This window comes from Macrotis lagotis, chromosome 2 (assembly GCF_037893015.1).
Source record: "Macrotis lagotis isolate mMagLag1 chromosome 2, bilby.v1.9.chrom.fasta, whole genome shotgun sequence".
NCBI lineage: Eukaryota > Metazoa > Chordata > Mammalia > Peramelemorphia > Peramelidae > Macrotis > Macrotis lagotis.
Window position 1 is genome coordinate 183,004,206 of NC_133659.1, and position 22,530 is coordinate 183,026,735.

At 35.9% G+C, this 22,530-nt stretch overlaps 1 protein-coding gene across 1 annotated transcript in view; it reads left to right on the forward strand.

Annotated features, from left to right (window-relative positions):
- The window catches only part of CA10 (carbonic anhydrase 10), a 668,840-nt gene that overhangs the window by 608,410 nt on the left and 37,900 nt on the right, over nt 1-22,530 (forward strand). Inside the window, exons 6-7 of the mRNA XM_074223688.1 lie at nt 693-788; nt 9,254-9,326. Coding sequence (XP_074079789.1) covers nt 693-788; nt 9,254-9,326 — 169 coding nt within the window. The remainder of the gene's footprint in view (nt 1-692; nt 789-9,253; nt 9,327-22,530) is intronic.

Here is a 22,530-nt window from a genome sequence, read left to right on the forward strand (position 1 = left end):
AGAAGAAAAAGTTATGCCCTCTTGACTGAAGAAACATAAGAGCTCTTTTTTTCTCATTCTCTCATTCTTTTCTGTTTTCTTTCTCTCTCTGAACACTCTTTCATTCTCCATTCTTTATTGTCTCTCTCATATCTTTTTCTTTCTTTTTCTCTCTCTCTCTTCCTCTCTCTTCTCTCTCTCTCTCTCTCTCTCTCTCTCTCTCTCTCTCTCTCTCTCTCTCTCTCTCTCTCTCACCCCCCCACCCCTCCTCTCTCCTTGTCTCCCTGTCTTCTTTCCCTCCCTCTCCCTCTTCCTTTGTAGCTCACCAGGCTACCTCCCTAGCTCACAACTCCTGGTTTGCCCCTATTACTGGGAAGAGCATTTTGTGATACCAATGCCAGCTGCTGTTATAGCTCAGAGAACCTACCAGCCCCCAGGAAATTCACTTACCAACAGCTTAGAGGAGACATCCTGGGTTGGGGCCAGGCAGAGCCAGATGGTCACTGGGGTTATTAAAAATCATGCCTGTTACCAGAAAACCTTTGTAAAAATAAAAAAAAAAAATTGGAACCCTTAATTCCTACAAAATCCCTTCATTTGAAAAAGACTTTGTTTCTAATCATCCACAACATTCACTGCTGTTGATCACCATGAATGTGATGTACAATGCCCTTTATAATGTCACTGGTGTTTTTTTCTCTCTCTCCTGCCAGGTTCAGCTAATCCACTATAACCATGAGTTATATACTAACGTCACAGAGGCTGCAAAAAGTCCAAATGGATTGGTGGTAGTTTCTATATTTATGAAAGTGAGTATCCTGCATCTATTCACTTTATCATATACCTTCTCCTCAAACCCTAAAAGAATTGTGTATTCCCACAGCAATTATTTGATATCAATTGGGTTGTAGAAATATTCAAATGAGTCATAATGAATCCAATTATTTATTAAGTCTCTATGATGTGCCAGGTATTGCATAAGTCCTTGGAAATATAAAGACTAAAATTTGACCTATAAGAACTGACATTCTACCAACCAAGCTAAGCTATAGAAAACATCTAGATCCCTATTAGTGCAAATAATGAATCCCATGAAGTGATTGCATTAATTGAATTTTCACAGCATGTTTTCATTGATCTGGAACCAATTTTACATTTTACATAATTACAATTGCAAATGCTGCAAATTCAAATACAGGTGACTGCTTCAAGGGATTCCTCATTTGCACTAATCAGGACTTGGCTGTAGCTGTTTTGTTTTTTACTTAGAATTCATGTGAAATGAAATCTTTCCCAAAGATAGTAATGATTTTTTAATTAGAAGATAGAGAAAGAGAAAAGGGTGAGGTAGAGACAGAGAAAAAGAAAGGGACAGAAGGAGAAATACAGAGCCAAAAGAAGGAAAGGAGACAGAGATTCAGAGACAGAAACAGAGAGGAAAGGAGAAAAGGAAGGAGGGAAGGAGAGGGGAGGGGAAGGGAAAGGAAAGGAGTGGAGGGGAGGGAAGAAAAAACAATAAACTATCCATGGTTACTGCCAAGTTATGTATTTATTGTTCTCATTCTCAAACCATAGGATTTAGAGTTGAAAGGAATTAAGAGAGTAGTTAATTCAACTCCGTATTTTTTAAATAAGGAAACTGAGACCAAGAAAGAAATAGGTCACACAAGAAATAAATAGCAAATCTGGAACTCAATCCAAGCCCTCTAGTTTCAAATTATGTGCTTTTCCCACTATTAATATCATAGTGCCTCTCAGTGCTATCTTGAATAGTAATCAACAAGAATTCCAGATTGTTGACCCTAAAGTCTGCTCCATCCCTTGCCTTGATTTTGCTCCATACCAATCATCTCCATATCTCATTAAGAACTCATAAGAATACCCCTGCTTCCCTTCATCTTCCATTCCTACAAATAAGTTTCAACTCACTTTTATCTTTAAAATAACTTTATGGAGGCAGCTAGGTGGCACAGTGGATAGAGCACCAGCTCTGGAGTCAGGAGTCACTGAGTTCAAATCCCGCCTCAAACACAATAATTACCTAGCTGTGTGGCCTTGGGCAAGCCACTTAACCCCATTGCCTTGAAAAAACTAAATAAAATAAAATAACTTTATGCCACACATGGATCTGGAATGTAAGATTTGAAGGACAGAGTCTCAAAAAATAAGCAAGCATGTCAACATTTCCCAAAGTTAGTAATTACTTCAAGACAGACCATAACAGGGACAAAGGCAACTGAAGTCACTGACAACATATTCTCCTTCATTAGTTTAGAAACAAATGAGCTTAACTAACAGGAGATATCAGTTTGGATAGGAATCTGCAAGATGATACTTTCTCAAGAGTGAATTCATACCTGGTCTGACACTACCCTGAAGCCGGCCTCAACTCCTCCTCACTCTGGCAGTGTTCTCTCTAGTGGCAGCCTCAAAATGGCTCAGAGCTTTCATATCTTCTCTAATGACTAGACTCCTTTATCTCCTCCTTAAGAGAAGGCAATGTCTGATGGTCTCTTTCTCCTTCCTAAGGGCAACACATGAGCATCTATCTCCTCTCTAAGAAGACTGTGTCCCAGGTTCTCTCTCTCATCCCTAAGAGGCAGCAAGTGTCCCAGGGACTCTCCTTCAATATGACCTCATGTCTAGAAATCTCCCCCACTAACATTAATTGCCATTAAAAGTTCATTTGAAAGTGAACTGAACCCTTTGCAAAGCTCATAGAGTGTGCCCAAATCACTAGTTTCTGCTCTGCTGGGAGACCTGGCTTTCTTGTTCCAAGACATTAGATGAAATGTACAGACTGGAATTTTGAGTCCATTTGAAAGTTAATCAAAAGAGAAGTTGCCATATTCTCATTGTTTAAGTAGCTACATTCCTAGAAGCCAAAATTTATTTACTAAAAGACTATGATGAGCTAATAAGTATTTAGAAAACTGTTTAGAAGATGGTCAGCTAAAGAGACATTATTCCTAGGTCATACTTTAAAAAGATATATTTGTGATGGGTTCTCCAGGCCCCATTCCATTCAACTTTAGTCTCTGGCTTGTTCTCAGCTCCTAGTACAACTGTGAATTAAGGGAAAGAGCCCTCTGAAAACTCTACTATACTCTGCCACAACCTTCCCTCTCCCTGCCCCCTGCAATTCATTATTAACAAGCACTTTCCTACAAAGGGGAAAAGAAATATTGGGATCAATGTGGGGCAATGGAAAGACTTTGGAATTTGTAGTGAAAGCACATGAATTCAAACCCCAGTTCTTCTTTCTTATAACTCAGTGACACTGGACAAGACACTTAAACCTCTCTGTGCCTCAATTTCCCCCTCTATATTATTATATAAATTAGGGGTATGAACTCAATAATTTTTAAGATCACTTTAACTCAAGAGGGATATACTGTCTCATTTTGAAGTTAAATTCAGAGAGACTCAACTTCCTACCAGATAACCTAGCTTGTGCTATCTCTGAAATTCCCAGCATGATCTCCTACCCTCAGTAGTTCTCTTGTTGCATAGCACAGTGGGAAAAGTTGTAGCTATGGAGTGAAAGAACTCTCATGTCCTCAAATTCCATCCATGACACTACCTATGTAAACTAGGTTAAGTCACAGCCTTCCTGGGACTCGGTTTCCCCATCTGTAAAATGAGCAAGGTGCACTAGATGGTCTCTGAGGTCATTAATTCCTAATGATACTTTCCAGGCAATACAGTTTTGTGAAAAGAGTATGAAAGCTGAAGTTAGAAATTTTGGTTTTGATTCCAACTACTTCCTCTGTGACCTTTCCTCTCTACACTCATGATCCTCTCTGATCTTTTGAAAAAAGCAGATCAGGGAGAAAGAAAATCAGTTTTAAACATTCCCAAATGCTAGCCACAAATACAAGCAGATTCTGATAATACCAGTTTAGCCCTAACTAAGCCAGAAAAACCCATTTCGTGAACTTAATCAGGGGGCTCTTCCCTGTTCTGAGAACCTTCTTATCTGGTAACAATATCAGTTACAAAGGGGACAGCTGTCATTTGTTTCCCTCAGCCTGTTTTAGCCAAAAATTTAGACATCTACTTATGCTCCTGTGCAATTGGAAAGACAGGGGATAGGGAGATTGGCCAATTCTTACATATCAATATGAACTGTCCCTGCTGGTCCCTCTATTTGAGATTTGGCACAGTTCATGGTTTTCAGCATCCCTGATTTGGAGCCCTAGTAGAGGAAGTCACTTCTGTAATATAGACACTCACTATGGCTTACAGTGATTGATCAACTTAGAATACAGTATTTGTGCTTGCCAAAATACTGATGTATTTAACAAGCATAGAAGAAATATGCTTACAGAAACATGTTTCCCTTTCCCTCTAAACCAGTCTTCCCTCCTCCACCCTCAGAACATTGCTAAGGTTCCTCTAGCAGCTTAAGTTGATGAAAATGGAGAAATTGCTCCCTATGGCAAGTAGCTACTAGAGGTTTCAGCGGACTGAATATAATTATTCCTATCTCTAATTGACCAGGATGGAGTTCATGGTCTCTCTTGTGCTCTAGTTACCTATGAGCTTCCTGCTTGCATTAGACCCAACCTGAGTATACTAGTGATCCCTTATTGTCATTGTCAAATCTGTTCAATTTTTAGTTGTTCAAGTATCACTTTTGTAGTTTCCAAATTATCCAAAGAGAGGAAGAGTAATGTTTAACTATTTTAATGTAATTAAAAGAAACCTCAGAAGCAACATGGTTAGATAACTGACTTTACTATCCAGAAGACCTCAGTTCCAATTCTATCTCTGACACACACTGACTGTAACTGTTCTAATTAATTCTCTAAAATCATAAAATGTGGGGCAGCTAGGTGGCGAAGTGAATAGAGCACTGGCCTTGGAGTCAGGAGTACCTGGGTTCAAATCTGACCTCAGACACTTAATAATTACCAAGCTGTGTGGCCTTGGGCAAGCCACTTAACCCCATTCATTGCCTTGAAAAATCTAAATATATATATATATATATATATATATATATATATATATGTGTGTGTGTGTGTGTGTATATATATATATGTGTGTGTGTGTGTGTGTGTGTGTGTGTGTGTGTGTGTGTAAAATCATAAAATGCTAATCCCTCATCTGTTGGAGAGGGTTCACACTGGAATTTTCCACTCTGATGAAATCATAGAACAGATTCAAAAAAAAGTAGAGACCAAATAATAAATATTTTATTACTGTTATTGCATTATTACTAACACCTATGAGATACCAATTATGTATGTATATATATATATGTGTGTGTGTGTGTGTGTGTGTGTGTGTGTATTCTTGGAAGCATAAAATAGATGATAACAGATTTTAAAAGTCTTTTAACCAAAATGCATTAATATTAATAAAGCATAGAATCCACTATTCTAAGGAAGGGCAAAAAAAGAATAATAAGAAAGGAAAATTATGGCTAAAAGATGTTCTCAGGACAAAAACCTGTTGAGATTCTTTTGTAACCAAAAAAAACTCTTTTGTCTGAATAATAGTAAAAGTTGACAATAGGTTGCATCCCTAAAGTGAGATATATTTCTAAGGGGTGAAAAAACACAAAGTTACACATTGAAAAACAATATTCATCATAAACGATACTCCACTTCTACATATGTCAAATGAATGAATGAACAAACAATCTATTAAGCATTTTTATGTGCAAAGCATTGCATCCAATCCTAGGGGGGGAGGTAAAAATATAAAAGAGGGGTTTATATTCTAAATGGGGAATAACACATATCAAAGTTTTACCTATAATTTATATGGAATAGTCCTGTGTTTCTTAAGGTACAATAGTAAAACAGATGGTAATGCTTCTTTAATGTTATTTCCATTGAAAAAAATAATATTGGTTTCTGATGTTGAATTTTTTATAATATCACGAATGTTGATAGCAAGAGCTTTACTTTCTGGGTCTATAGTAGCTATGGTCAATACACATTGTTAAAATTCATGTTCACAGGAATTGCTTTACAAGATGATGTCTAAGAATCCTGAGCTGAAAGTCTTCCAAGATTGGAAGATTAGAGGAAAAGTTCAGTCTATAAAGTTAACTGCTCATGACTTGTAACTCTACTTAAAAGTTGAATGGTAGAGAGAGTTGGATATATTGGTGTAAAGTGAAGGATATGCTAATATGTGCACTTCATTTATTTATATCCTACTAAATCCTGCTTCACCCTCCCCATCTTCCCTTCCACCCTACCCAATGACCAAAGGAAATTGAAATGTGGCTCTAAATGTAACTCTTCCACACATTAACTCTCCACTTAAGCTCACTTACACCAGGTAAATATTTTGGCTTCCCATCAATGCATGGTCCCACACACTAAAACCCAATGTTTCAATTGTTCATCATCAATGAATAAAGGTCTCAGCCCAGAAGTATAATGGTGACTGGATATTCAGCATGCAATGGCACAAAGTGTCTATGTGAGACCATAGAATATATATAATAAATAATATTTTTATTTCTCTCTCTTTCTTGGGAATATGCTGGGGTGAGAAAAAATTCTTAATATTTTTTTAAAATCATGGCTCCTTTTGGTAGGAGCTTCACTATTGTCTGGTGAAGACAATGGATCTTTTCTCAGCATAATATTCTTTTAAATATATAAAATTATATAAACAGGAATATAAGGTATTGATTATAATGAAATAGTTATGAAAATATTTTTCATTTTTGTATGTTATTTTATTTTATTTTTTCAAATATATGCAAAGATAGTTTTCAACATTTGTCTTTTCATAAGCTTTTGAGTTCCACATTTTTCTACCTCCCTCCCTTCCCTCCTCCCTCCCCCTGACAGTGAGTAATCTGATATATATTATACATACAAGCATGTTTAACATATTTATGAAACTATTTTTAAAGCAAATTTGAAAACAATAGATTAAGAACACCCAGCTCAGAGAATAATCTATGAAATTTCTTTCAAATAGCAGAAAAACCACTACAAGGAAAATGACATTAGGTTCTGTGTTCACAAGTATCTAAAAAAGGACCACAATTGGATGTATTCTGTAATAAGACTATGAGATAGTCCTTTCAACCCAGTTCTTCCTTACAAAAATTCCAATATCCATTTCATGCTTCCAGAAACAAAACAAAATAAACAAAAAACAAAAAAGCCAAAAAAAAAACTATACAGCAAAGAGAAATATAAGCAATCAATGCAGTTTCTAAACTTAGATACATCTTGTGACATTCCCAACTATAAGATAACTTATTTTTTAAGGTAGATGAGTCACAATTTCCAAATTAGAACTGGGAGGTCAGTGGAGTAGAGATGCCTACATGTCAAGAGAAACACATTCAAAATTATCTGTCCGGACAAGTCCTAAATTCTTCATAACCTTACTCCTTCCTACTTTCTAGCTTACCTCTAGGTCTTTAGTTTCCTTGGATTTCTTCAAGACTCAGCTCAAATCAAACCTTCTGCAGGAGACTTAGACCAATCCCCTACTATACATGACTCCAATTTCAGATTGCTCTCACCTCTCATGTAATAACTATATAACTAGTAATTTACATGTTGTGTTCCCCATTAGAATATGAGTTTCTTGAGGGTAGGGACTGTTTTTTTAACTTCTCTGTATATGCCCAGACTATCACCTGACAAACATTATTAAATGCTTGGTGACTGGCTTCCTGACATTCAATAAATGGAAATGTTCTTATTTAAGCATTAGACAAAGCAGGATTATTTTGTTCACCAAAAGAAGAAGGGAATATCACAAAATCCTTGTGCATGAAACAGAAGTAACAGAAATCTCAAAATGCAATATCCCTGTGTCCTCCAAAAAACTAGAACTGGCTATTTTTTTAAAAAACCCCTTGATGGCACTATTGTCAGGAAAAGTGACTTACACCCAGGTTAGAGGTAAACTGCACTTTCTCACACCCCTTGAAGGCAGGGACCATGTTTAATGTCATCATATTTCCCCACTCTAGTATTTCCTCCACAGTGACTTCCCTATAGTTCAGTTGATCTGTAGTTTCATCTTTAAGTATAAGCCATAAGCCCTTCATACCTGCATGATTCTTATGCCTTTCCATAAATAGAAGATAATCACAACACACTAGAAGTTTCACTTTGGCTCTTTTGGTGTTTTGTAGATACCAGTACAGCTCTCAAGTCATAATCTTCTATCACCCACTTTTATTATATAACCTTTTCATTGCCTTTTTAGGCTCATTTTCTTGCAAGTGATTTTTACATTACTGTTTTCTTACATGTAAGTCATTATTAGCAATAGACTGGAATTTATTACTTAAGTGACTTTAAACAAATCATTTGGCCTCTTCAGACCTTAGGTTCTTCATCTGTAGAATAAGGGGTTTGGATTAGATGATCTCTGAAGTTACTTCCAGCTCTTTATCTATGATCCTATGTGTAAGGCACTGTAATAAGAATTTGAGATATAAAGACTAAAATTGTAAAAATGAAATAGTACCTCAGGAAAAAATAAAACATATTCAGATTCATAAAGCATAATTTGTACAAACTAAAAGAGAGAACTAACAGTTGGAGAATCAGAAAAGAGAAAATATAGGAAATAACAACTGAACTATGTTTTGAAAGAAACTATGTTTCAATTCCTTTGAGGGAACTTGCTCCACTGGAGTGGAGGGGGAATATATGGGGAATAGCCTATGCAATAGGCACAAAAGGGGGAAATGAAACAAAGACTCCAGAAAAGAATTAGTAAGCCAGTTTGAAACAAGAAGTACACAGAAGGGAATATATTGTATGAATTGATGAAAGAGGTAGGTGCATCATTCCCATTACCTTTTAGGACACCTGCAATTGTGACTCTTCAGGTATTCTATGATCCATAGCCATATAGTCTCACCAGGAGAAAATGAATGCTAAAAAGAGGTGCTTTTGCATCAGTGGGCAGCTTGACATCCTTGAAAACTTTGCATGTAATAGATGTATAATAAATGGTTGAACTGAATTGTGCTGAATTGAAGGACAAAGAAATCAAGCTTTTAGTTGTTCTAGTGGACTGGATATGATGGATGTTCATACCTGATAACAATGAATCTATTATGACAGGGTTCCATTACTTTTCTTACTTGTAACTTGGGAGAACTCTGTTTCCCTCATATCCCAATGAATTCCAGATGCATCAGGGTTCATCTCTGACTTAAAACATCTTTCCTCCCTTATTCTTTCCCTAAATAAATGTTTTCAATGGAGATGCTTATCTCATGATAATCTAGATTCTGTCATTAATTATTTTTTTCCTCCATCCCTAGGTTTCTGATTCATCAAATCCATTTCTTAATCGAATGCTAAACAGAGACACCATCACAAGAATAACGTATAAAAGTAAGTTCAGTTTCAGGTCCTATATGACAACCATGGTGAATGTTTGACTCCTCCTATCTGAAGGCAAGAACCTTAGTTATAAAGTTTCCTAAGCCCCTTTTCAATTAACTAAGATTGAGATTCCATCAGAAGTCCCTCTGGTGAACCAGTTTGCCTAGGAGCAGCTTATAAAGAACAGTCACCAGGGCACTGTTTTTCACCCACGTCCATCTGGTATGATAATGATGATAATGATGATGGTCATCATTATTCTGGGGAGTGGTTAAGAGCTGGAGGACTGTGTGTTATATGACAAGCTCAACGACATCACTTAACCAACATTCTGGGTCCCGCAGATTAATGAACAAATACCTCACCTAGGTTTGAGAAGTGATAAACAATTACCAAGGACAAAGGCCAGCCATCTTCAAGTGGGTTTGGATCTCTTTCTCTTACAGAGTGAGAGATTCTTTCAGGAGATTCTTATATTGTGTCCCTGAAAAATTAGCTTTAGTGCATTACAATAGAGGAGGCTTCTTTTTATGTATGCTTGACCTAAATTAGCCATAGGAATCTACCTAGATGCATTCCTCTCCAGGTACTCTGAAGACAAAGGACAGAAGGACTATGTTGCTTCACCTCACAGTCCCAAAGGAAGGGAAAATGGTTTCTTTTTGTACTTAATCTAACCTAGAACTTAACCTAAAAAGCAGGGAAGGTTGAGAATGTCTTATAAATTAGCACAGATATGAGGGAGTTAGCACAAAGATTGGAGGGGTAAGTGTATCTAGCTTCTAATACCAGAAAGAATATCAAAGTTATGACACATCTGGGATTTAACTGTCTTAATTTCAAATCTAGTGTTTTTTCACTGACCTTGTTATTCTCAAATGGTAATATCTGTCGTGCCTTTTTAGTAGGGCTGTTGTGACAATCAAATGAGATAATGCCTATCAAGTATGTTGAAAACCTGAAAGTATTCTTAGATGTCAGCTTTTTTTAATAGAAGTACTATTATTATTTTGTGAAAGCATTGTTAAGGTCACAGGAATTTGTGATACAGTGAAATATAGTGAGCACTGACTATTAAAACCCTGAGGTCCCTTCTAGAGGCAGCTAGGGTGCACAGTGGATAGAGTGCTAGACCTGGGGTAAAGAAGACCTGGAGTTCAAATCTGATCTTAGTTGTATGAACTTGTACAAGTCACTTATCTGTGTTAGCCTCAGTTTCCACAATTGAAAAGTAGAGATAATAATAGCTCCTAGCCCAGTTTTGTTGTGAGAATCAAATAAGATAATATTTTAAAGTGCTTAGCAGAGTACCTTAATGCCTATATCCTTAGCATATAATAGACTCCTAGTAAATACTTATTTCCTTCTCTCTCTTCTGTCTCTAATATTTTAGATTTTTCAAATCTAAAGGCAGTATAATTCAATGGAAAGCAAACTGAATTTGGAGTCAGAGATCCTGAGTTTAAATCTTGGCTCTGATCTTTACTTACTGTGTGACCTGGGCAGGTCACTTGGGCCTTGGTTTCTTTATCTTTTGGTAGAGAGGGATTTGGACTAGATGATCTCTAAGCTTTTAGATCTAAGTCTCTGACCATAGTTGAAGAAGATGAGAAAAATGCAATTTTCTTACAGCTGATTGGTTTCTACTCCAATTTATAGCTTTCCACAGAATTTACCAAATCAGCTCATCTCACAGAGAATATGGCAAAGACTACAGGTAGAAGGTACTAAAATGAAAGGAACCAGGAGTATTAAAGGATAATCCAGAGTCAATAGCCAAGATAGAACATAGTATATTAAGGGAGTTTAGAGAAATTACTGAAGACATATCTTTCAGGGTCATAAGGTTCAATGACAGGATCATAGGATAGATTTAAAATCAAAAAGGTACTTTAAGAATCCTCTCAGGAGTCAGGAGTACCTGGGTTCAAATCCAGTCTCAGACACAATAATTACCTAGCTGTGTGGCCTTGGGCAAGCCACTTAACCCCATTTGCCTTGCAAAAACCTTAAAAAAAAGAGAGAGAAAATCCTCTAATCCAACCCTTTCATTTTCCAGAGAAGGAAACTGAGACCCAGAAAAGTTAAGTGATTTGTCAGTGGATTTAAAACCAGGGCATTCGATTCCAAATCAAGTTTCCTCATAGGATTCTGAATCCTACAACTTCCTTACTTTGCTGCATTTAACTTTCTTTAGTATGTTTATATTTTTAAGATCATGAAAGGCTTGTCCTTACCTTACAACTCTTACTATATTTATTGTCAACACTTAACACAGAATCTAACAGGGACTAGGGGCTCCATAAAGGCTAGTTGGCTTGATTTGGTTGTAGCTGGATAGCTCCCATCATCCTTGTTCCTCTCTGGAAATAGTTTTAATCTATAAACCTTGGTGGGTAGAGAAAGTAAATGTTTTCAGGACCCATCTATAGATCTCATTAAAGACAATCTCCTCTTCCTTCCTCCCTCACCTGCTTTAATACAGTAGCTGGACTAAGGAGTGTAGTGTAGAGGGGCACCATTTTTAGGCAGCAAAATCAAGCTGTTTCAGATAATAACTCTATTCTTTCCTCATCAGTATTCCTATGCAGTCCTCTCTAACTACACACAAAGCATAGTCAGCTGAGGGGGATTTTTCTGCCTCTTGTGTAAATAGCATATTTTATAACCTCCCATAAAAGGTTATTATATTTTAACTTTTTTGATTAAAAAGGCATGAAAATTAAATAAAATGTCTTCAAATAATTGTGAATTTGTAGCTTAGAGATTGTGAAAAGCCATGAAATTACATGGGAAGTTCCAACACATAATCTAACAGATTGCTAACCACCAAGTCAATGTTATCTAGATAGTTCTTCTTTTTCCAAAGCACTGTTATAATTAATATTAAGTTGTATGACTGTTAAAGATGAAAGACTCAACAGGGTTCTTCATTATGTTTTAACTCCATCTATATTAGATATCCAAGAGGAATGTTGCATTCATGCACACTGGGGATGGAGAAATGAGAGGAGGAGGATTTTATTAAATTTTGTAATATGGACTATAGTAGTGATTCAAAACCCTAAAATCTTTCACTTTCATTAACTTATTCATTTGACATGTACTTATTAAGTATCAACTATTTGAGGAGGAATGTACTAAGACTCTAAGGGAGATACAAAGTTCAAGTATGACTCAGTTAAGTAAAGTATTAACCCTTTCCCAACAAATATTGTCCAGTGATCTGCTCTGGAGACCCTACCTTACTATCTCTAACATAATTAATCATTAGTAAAAATATTGTTTTGGTTTTGGGGGGGAGGAGTTTAAGAAAGGGTGTTAGATAAAATATTGAAAAATCTTGTTTCTTATATTGTTTTTACTATTTACAGCAGGGTGGCAAAGTGGATAGAGCACAAGATTTGAAGTCAAGTCCTGATGACCTGAATTCAAATCTTCCTGCAATACTTACAAGCCATGTGACCCTGAGCAAGTCATTTAACTATTTTCAGGCTTAACTTCCTCATCTGTAAAATGGAGGCAATTAGTCACACCTACCTTTTAGGGAAGAGCTAACATTTATTAAAAAAAAAAAACACTTTTCAAAGTTTAAAACACTTTATAAATGCTAGCTATTATTTGCCAACCAAATAGTCTTGTGTAGGTCATTTTCATTCTCAGTTTCCTCGGAATGAGAATACTCCTTCCTTCCCTATTTGGCTCAGTAAGAGATTCTCAATACTAATTCTAATTCTAGAGTGAGCATACCCAATGGCACCAGGGAAGAGCAGAAAAAGAAGTACCTGGAATCTAACTTTTCTATTCATGGGACCATCTGGAGTCTTTTCCACAATGAGCTAAAACCATTCCAATTTCTGCCCCTTGTGGTTAAAGGTCTTTGGAACAATTGGTATTTGTGGTCCTATGTACAGACAATAAAATGTAGTCTTTCTAGGTACAGCAACCTTTTTCATATTACTGGAGTAGACACCCAGCAGGAATAATGACAGTATTTAAAAGAAAAAAAAATGGGAAAAAACATTTGCTATGTTCAGGAAACTATTGCTTAAGAAAATGATTTACTCATGGGAAGGTTCAAACCCTCTCTCTCCACTTATAATAAATGCCACTAAAGTTTCATTCATAACGAAGTCTGACATCTGTAGATAACTGAGTTTTTAGGTGGTAAAAAAAATAAGACAGTTTTCTTGGATATAGGCCAGGAGATGGAAGGTACATGTCTTGGGCCTTGCCATGTTGCCACTTATAAAATGGTTCTTTGGACATCTGGTAACTAGGCAGTACAGTGGATAGAAAACTGGACCTAAGTCAGTAAGAGCTGAATTCAAATGCAGCCTCAAACACTTACTATTTGTGTCAACCTGGGCAATTCACTTAATTTCTGCCTTCCTTAGTTTCCTCAACTGTAAAATGAGGATAAAAATAGTACCTACTTAGACAGGTTGCTGTGAGGATCAAATGAGGTATTTATAAGGTACTGTGTATATGCTAACTACCACCACTGTCAACATCACTATCACCACCACCACCACTATCATCATCATCATTCTTGGAGGGGAAGCAATGTCATTTGAATTTAGTCAGTTATCAATTGGCACACATGAAGAGGTCATTATAGGATGTTACTAATGTGCATGAAAGATCAGCAGCACTTTCCACTACCAGTCAATTAATCAATAAACATTTAATAAGCAGTACTATGTGCCAGGTACTGTGCAAATTGCTGGAGAAAAAAAAAGAAGCAAAAGATAGTCCCTGCCCTCAAGCAAGCTATATACAGGAAAAATAGGGAATGATTAAGAGAGGGAAACCACTGTAATTTAAAGAAGCTTGGGGAACATTTCCTGTAGGGAATTTTAGCTAGGACTTAAAGGAAGCTAAGATCAGTGGTTGGAGAAGAGGAGGGAAAGTGTTCCAGGATAGCCAGAGACTTAGCTGAGAAATTAGAGATGGTACAAGCCAAGAAGCCACTATTACTGGATCAGAGGGTGTGCTGGGTATAAGGAGGTAGAAGAGTAGAAAGGTAGGAAGGGAATACCAAATGGAGTATTTTCTATTTGATTCTAGAGGCAATAGAAATCTACTGGAATTTAAATATCTAGCATACCCTCAGAGTACACATTTCCAACTTGCACCAGAACTAACAGTTTAGGTCCCACAAAAGGCAGTAATCACCTCAAGGTTGCAAAATATCCTTTCATTCACACTTCTAAAATGATAGCTCATGGTTACCCACTGATACATTTATCTTTAATAATCAGCAAGTAGACACAAGAAACTCAAAGCAAAGGCATTTAATAAGATAATAATAATAATTTCTAAACATTCCTCCCATAAACCTCAGTATACTCTCCTATACTGCACCATGTCAGCTGAGGGAGTGAGCACACACACATGCACACACACACACACACACACACACACACACACACACACACACACACAGACACAATACTATATACTATTTTATAGTTGCTTCATAGCTCATTTTTTCTCCATTCCTACTTATCTGTAGTTAAGGTAAAGAAGTTATGATTTGACCAGCTGTGATTTGGTAAAGTCAACACTTGAACCAATATCCTCTAATTCCAAATCTAAAACTCCTTCCAGTGTAACAACAATAAGAATAATGGAATGAAAATAATATTTAAAAAATGAGGTAGGTGATAGAGAGCTGGATTCAGTTTTAGAAAGATTCAAATTCAAATTCCACTTGTGACACAGTCTGTGTGATATTGAGTAATTCACTTAATCTTAATCTTAATCTTTCAATGTTCTAGGCAACTCAAAGACTATTAGAGAGCAAATGGCAACCTACATTTAAAGACACGATTTCCTCATAAGGGGTTGCCTATACCAATGATATAGTTCTGAATCAAAAAATATTAATATTGTCTAATACTGGGGACAATTTCAGGCAGCTTCCTTCCTTCCTTATTCTTTAATTCAATTACAGAAAGCAATTATTTTTCTCAACCAACATAATTGCATATTAAATATAAAAGAATATGGAAAAATAGTGAGTTGTTGCAGAACTCTTTCTATATGAACTTTATTAACAATGAGAATAAGATAAAAATAGTAAAATAACATCATACAATTTGTTAACATGTTCCCATCCTGGGAAATAGGCAAACACTAGAGCTATGATTGTCCCCATTTTTACAGATGAAGCTATAGTTTAAAAAAATGTTGTTGTTTAGTCATTTTGGTTGTTTGCAATTCCTCATGACCCTATTTGGGGTTTTCTTTGCGAAGATATTAGAATGGTTTGCCATTTCCTTCTCTTGATGGTTTGTGGGTTCCATAGGAGCCTATGAATTGTCCCTTATTATCAATTGCTTACTCTTGCTCCATGACTGCTATTCTCCCTTTTCTTAGCATCTGTACCTGTGTTGACATCTTCTACCTTTCTGTGCCTATGCAATTCTTTGTAGTTCAAAGATCACAGCTTATATCTGATACTCCTGTTGTTATGTCATTTTTCAAACATTGGGGATACTGGAATAGTTTGTTGTTTCCTTCTCCAGCTCATTTTACATGCAAACAGTTAATTGACTTCTACAAAGTAAGTATTCGAGGGAGTGAACTCATGATCCAATGCATCAACTAGCTGCCCCTCAGAAAAGCTAAATGAGCACAAAACTAATAAGTTCAGAGGTAGGATATAAACCAAAGTCTGGCATGTGATCTGTGAGGTAAAAAGAAATTAGGAAGGAAGGGAAGTTAGACTTTTCATATGGCATCTGAGGTGTTTTTGGTTTTATTTTAAGAAAGTCCCAAGTAACAGGTCCATCTTGAGGTTTTTTTTCCTAGCTTTAAGGAATCCTATTCATCATTGGAATCCAATTCCTTTTGTAAAGCCCCCTGCTCTTGACCAAAGTTATCCTTACAAAGGACTATAGTTTAGTGAAGGATTACCTTGATAGGTACTTTTTTTCATCAGAAATATCAAAATTTTAAAACAAATTTGCCTTTGTCATGGACTTTCCCCATACTCTATCTTTATTTCTTAGGAATCCCTATATCCTTCCAGGTTTAATCCAAATGCCAAGGTCCATACTGTTTCTCAATTCTCAGTGGAGAATTAGCATCAGGAATCCATTTTTTGTTTTGTTTTCAGAGAATTTAGTCCTTTTTTCACTCTTACCATATTGCTTTGTAGTTATTTACTTATTTCTATATGCTGGCCTTTCCCATAAAATAAAGTTTCTTGGGGGCAGGGATTGATTTGTGTCTTCTTTATATAACCAGGACATGGTGATTAATCCATAGTTGATGTTTAATAAATGTCTGTAGAAATGAATTGAAATTTGTAATCCAAAGGATTTGGATTTCTGAATTGCCTGGGAGTTGTAAACTTTGGAAAATTACAGTCAAACTATTTATATTCTTGTGTGAGAGTGTGCCAAATCCTTTCAAGGCTGCTTATCCACCTTTGATGTCCATCTTCACTCAAATCTCACCTCAGGCTCCCAGAAGCTGTAGTATGTTCAGTAGCCACCACACCCAGTAAAACATTCTCAGCAGGTTAAACCAGGCTGAGGGTAACCAACAGGCATCCAACCCAATAGTGAGTTAGAGGTATGTCTATCCCAAACATGTGAAGACTTCTCCAGGCAGAAATGGCATAATGAAAACAATCCAACAACTATGATAGCAGCTGATATAGATATTGTGGAGCACTCAGAGCTTGGTCAGATATCCAAGATGCCAAGGTCATCTGCTGCATCCCAGGTCATCAGCAGTCTCTTGACTTTTGTCTTGTCATTGGACTTCAATGACTCTAGAAAAGAGGGTAAGGTCAACAACTTTGTTCAGCTCTGTTTCACTTAAATCTAATTCACTTGCAAGTCAAGATGATCCTGTGGTGTCATTGATCCTCTCTGAAAATGAAAGATGAACAACATTTTTGAGGCATAAAACAGCCAAATAAATAGAATGCATCATTAGAGGAGGAGGATAAGATAACCTTTGCCCTCAAGGAGCTTTTAGTTCAATCAGACAAACAAAATTAATATGTTGAAAAATTACACCAAATCATGTCATCAAATGTTAAATGAGGTTAGATAAAGAAGCTGATATTGGCTTTTACTGGAGAAGCCAGAGAAGAATTCATGAAAATGGAACTTAAGCTTGACCTTGATAGATTAGATAAGATTATGATTGGCAGGTTGGAAGGAGTCATCTACAGATAGGGAAAACAATGTGAAGCAAAGTTAGACAGGCAGGAATTAGCTTGTATTGTGAATAGATAGTCTGTTGCTGTCATAGATCATTTCTTACAAGATCTCATGGTATGAAGAGAGCATACCATAAAGCATAATGTTATCATCAGTATCTAGTACTATGTCTGGGACATCCCAGAGTATAATGTACAGAGTTTTGTTTATAATGGAATAGCTCCCCCTCCAGAATATGCAACCTTTACTTATTCCAGATATAGTCAAAGCCTAAATAAGCAAGGGCCTTTTGCTTTATCCCTTGTTCCTTAAGGGAATATACCAAAATAATGAAATATAAAATCTTACACACTGTCTTTGAAAATAAAAATAAAAACAAACAAGCAAAAAAATGGATTCCTGATTTTATTTGAATGAGAATATATACTGGAGAGGTTAGGGTAATGTCAGGAGTAGGGATATAATAATGCCATCTCATCCATTAATCTCTCTCTAATCCCAGCTGCTTTCCAATGAAAATAGTCACTCATTCTAAAAGCATCATCTAAATGTTTTCTGTATCCTTGTGTATCTTAATTTGCATTATATTTATGCATTCCTGTGATTTATCTACTATAAATATTTTGTGGGCACAGACTTATCCCCAGCACCTATGTCCCACATATGGTAAATGTTAAATAACTGTTTATTGAATACAACTGAAGACTGATAGCTCACATTTCTCTAATGTTTACAAAGAACTTACTTCCTAAAAAGAAAAGTTAAGAGACTTACTTAGGGTCATACAACCAGTCAGAGAAAGAATGAAAAAGCATTGTAAGCTTAACTACACCACAAAGAAACCCTGGGAATACAAATTCAAAAACAAAGTCAGTCTATTAAAGAGTGTATATTCTAATAAGAGAGACAAAACACAAAGGAAAGTGGTTTTTGGAGAAGAAAGGTTAAAAAAATGGTAATGGGGTCATGACTGAGTTGATGGACAAACACCATCCAGGAACAATGGCATAGTTTATTTGATAATAGTAGTTCATGATTTCAAAACTGTGGTTGGGAGAAAGGAAAGAATCCACATGAAGGTAAAACATTTGATGAGAGTACAGAGTGCTGGCCAGGGTTCTGAAATAGTGGTCCAGGATAATGTCACCAAGGTATGGTCTCTGGGATGGGTGACAAGGTAATGAAGCTGCTGAGGAGAGGGCTTGAGTGTGGGAATAATGGCTAGAAACCATGATCTAGTGCTGCAGGGTTTTCAAATACTAAATGACCATTGAGGCCACTTAAACCTTTAATGTACCTGGAATGCCTATTGAACTATCCATCCTTTAAAACAGGCTTCTTACTTAATCTTTTGTATGTCATAGATGCTTCTGAAAGTCTGGTAAAACCTATAGGTCCCTTGTCAGATAATCTTCTTAAATGTATATAATGAAATAAATGAAATTATAAAGGAAACCAATTCTATTGAAATTAAGATGTAATGACTTTTCCCCCTTTAAAATTTATACATTGACCCCAAGTTAAGAATCCCTACTTTAAAATCCATTCAAAGATCAGCTGCTCTGGAAGATTTTCCTAATTTCTCCCCTCCATCTAGAAAGGGATCTTCTTCCTCAGACCTCACATCAATTTATTTGTTTTGAATGTACATAATGTATTTGTTATGTAAGGTTATGTAAGTTCTCTGTGTTAGTTATTTATACACTTCTATATTATTAGACCCATGAAAGCAGGATCTGTCTGTCTTATTTAAACATTTTATTTTCTGGAGCAGCAAGAACAGTGTTTCTCTAATTAGTAAACATTTAGTAAATAAAGCAAACATTTTCCTAGCATGCACTGGTTAGAGCAGAACATTACTATTGGTTAGTAGTGGGAAATAAGGTTAGAAGGGAAATCTAAAGACAACTCATAAAAAGCTTTAAAAGTGCTGGGTCTGAAATTAGGAAGAATCATCTTCATGAGTTCAAATCCATCCTCAGATTAATGGTGCTTGTCCTTCATTATTGACAACTAGTTCAAATCCATCCACGGATACTAGCTGTGTGACCCTGGGAAAGTCACCCAGCCCTGTTTATCTCAATTTCCTCATCTGTAAAATGAACTAGAAAAGGAAATAGCAAACCACTCCAGTATCTTTGCTAAGAAAATCCCAAATGGGATCATGCAGAATCAAACACAATTGAAAAAAATAACCAAATGTGTCAAATATGTTTTTCACTCTACATGATTTCAAATTACCTAGGGAAGAGGAGCAAACATTTAAAGAAGTAGAAAATATTGAACTATTTTATAATGAAGGAGAGGCCAATAATACCATAAACTAACAATCTTATTTCTCTCTTTTATCCTGTGTGTTATATAATATATATAATACATATACATAATAATACTGATAATAAATATTAATAGCTAATATATATATATATATGTATATCACTTTAGGATATGCAAAGTAATTCACTGTATTATCTCATTTGATTTCCCCAGCAACCCTAGGAAGTAGGTCCTGTTAACATCTCCATTTTAAAGATGAGGAAACTAAGTCAAATAGGGGATGAGTGACTTATCTAGGGTCACATAATTAGTAGGTATCTGAGGCTGAATTTGAACTCATGTTTTTCTGACTCCATATACAACTTTCTATCTACTACACTAGTTGGCTACTTCTAATAGTGTCATAAGATGATAGGTTTTGAGCTGGAAAAAATCTTAGAAGCCATTTAGTTCAACTCTCCCATTTTACAATTGAGGAAATTGAGATTCAAAATGATCAAATAATTTATCCAAGATCATATAGGTCTTTGAATGATATGGCCTACAGTATGAAGAGTTACATGCATTGTTTTTAATGCTTTTAAAAAAAGTGTGCTTCATGAAAGAAAAGAAATTACATAAACTGTTTTTTAAATCAAATCACAATTCAATATACTGTAGAACTAGCTATTTTAGGAAATCCTATTATAAGTATGTTGTAAGACAAAGATTATTTTTTGTAAGGCAAATAATCATCCCTCTAATTACTTTGTCAATGTGACTTTCCATTTATTTGGTTTACTTAGAATTAGGTACATTAACTGTAACTGAATCCATGATGATCATGCTATCACAGGCTGCAGTTGTGCAGAGATTACCTCTGACATTGTCCAGAAATTTAGAAGAGATCACTCACTCGAGATGGCCTGTGAATAAGACTGATCTAAATCAGAAGAATCAATTGTGGGGGAAAAGAGAAGTCATTGGAAAAGAATTATATGAAAAAAAGAGGGGTGTGATATGTGAGGCATCACTAAGCTTTTGTCTCAAAAAAAATCATAGAATCACAGAATGTCAAAACTGAAAATGCCCTCTGTGAACACCAAGTACAATCCCTTTGTTTCATTTGGGATTAAATTAAGGCCAGGAGAGAGAAAGTAATTTGTCCAAGATTAAATAGCAAATGTCAGAGTCAGACTGAAACTGAAGCCTCCTGACACATACAAAGTTGTGTCTACACACACACACACACACACACAAAATGTATTCATCGAAAGAATAAAAATAAGAAATTGGCTTTCTTCTAAAAATATTATTGAAAATCATTTTATTCTATTTAAATAGTGTCAGTGTTCCTCTTCCTTTTAGTCAAATTCATAACAGCCATCCCCAGTCCTGAAAAGATTTAGAAATGTCAGTTAAGCTCTCTTTACCTGTCACTTTTTTCTCATGCAGCTAGTATCTTATTCTTTAAAAAATGGGATTTGATTGAACTTTCCAAACCACAAAGTAATACAAACTAAAAACTAAGAACTAAGGAGCAGACCATATTTAAATAGGTTGTTCCCACAGATCTTCTCTCCAACTTTTTCAGGTGAGGAAATGAGACCTGGAGAGGTGGGCAGCTGTAGATGGTGCAATGGATAAAGTCAGGAAAAACTCAAATCCTGACTCAGACATGTGACCCTGGGCAAATCACTTTGCCTTAGTTTCCTCATTTATATAATAAGGGCCTTCAACAGCTACAAAGTTCCTTCCAGGCCTAACCTTACATACTTAAAGTGAAGTTATTTGTCTAATGTCTCACAAGTTATGACTCTTGTGCCCAGGCTCTTTCTTCCATACTAGACATTCTTTGCTGTTCAGTTGTTTTTCTGTCTTGCGCCCAACTATTCCTGAGCCCATTTGAGTTTTCTTGGCTGGTAGTTTGCCATTTTCTTCCCTACCTCATTTTACAGATTAGGGAACTAAGTCAAAGAGGATTGAGTAATTTACCCAAAGTCACAAAGCTAATAAAAGCTGTAGGTGAGATTTAAATTACCATATATATATATATATATATATATATCAATGTGACTTTCCATTTAGTTAATTTACTTAGAGTTAGGTACATTATCTATAACTTAATCCATAATGATCATAACATCCTGGGCTGTAATTGTCCAGCACAGATTACCTTTGACTTTGCTCAGAAACTTAGAAGAGATCAATCACTTGACATGACCTGTGAATAAGATTGATCTAAATTAGAAGAATCAATTATGGGGTAAAGGAAAGTCATTGGAAATGAATGATATGAAAAAAAGAAGGGTTGTGATATGTGAGGTATCACTAAGCTTTTGTTTCAAAGAATCACAGAATCACAAAAATGTCAAAGCTGAAAACACCCTCTGTGAGCACCTTAGTCTTTCTGACTCCAAGTCTATACTCTGTTCATGATGGTGCCACCTAGCTGATTCAACTTTTTTCTTACATAGGTTAGATATTTTTCCTACACTCTTACTTCAAATATTAATTATATCTTTATGGAGGATTCCAAGTCAGTGATCTATTGATCTCTGAGGTCTCTCTCTTACAACTCTAAAAACCAAAAGTTGACTATCTCAAATTCAAAATTAGGTTGGCCTTGCTGTGCTTTCTCTACAAGAAACAGGGGATGAGTAAAAGCTTATCAGGACAAGTTCTTGGCCATGGCTTTGTAACACTTAGTAAGCTTCATTGAATATCTTTGTCAAAACTGCTCATATCCCAGATTAAAAGCATGTGCTAAA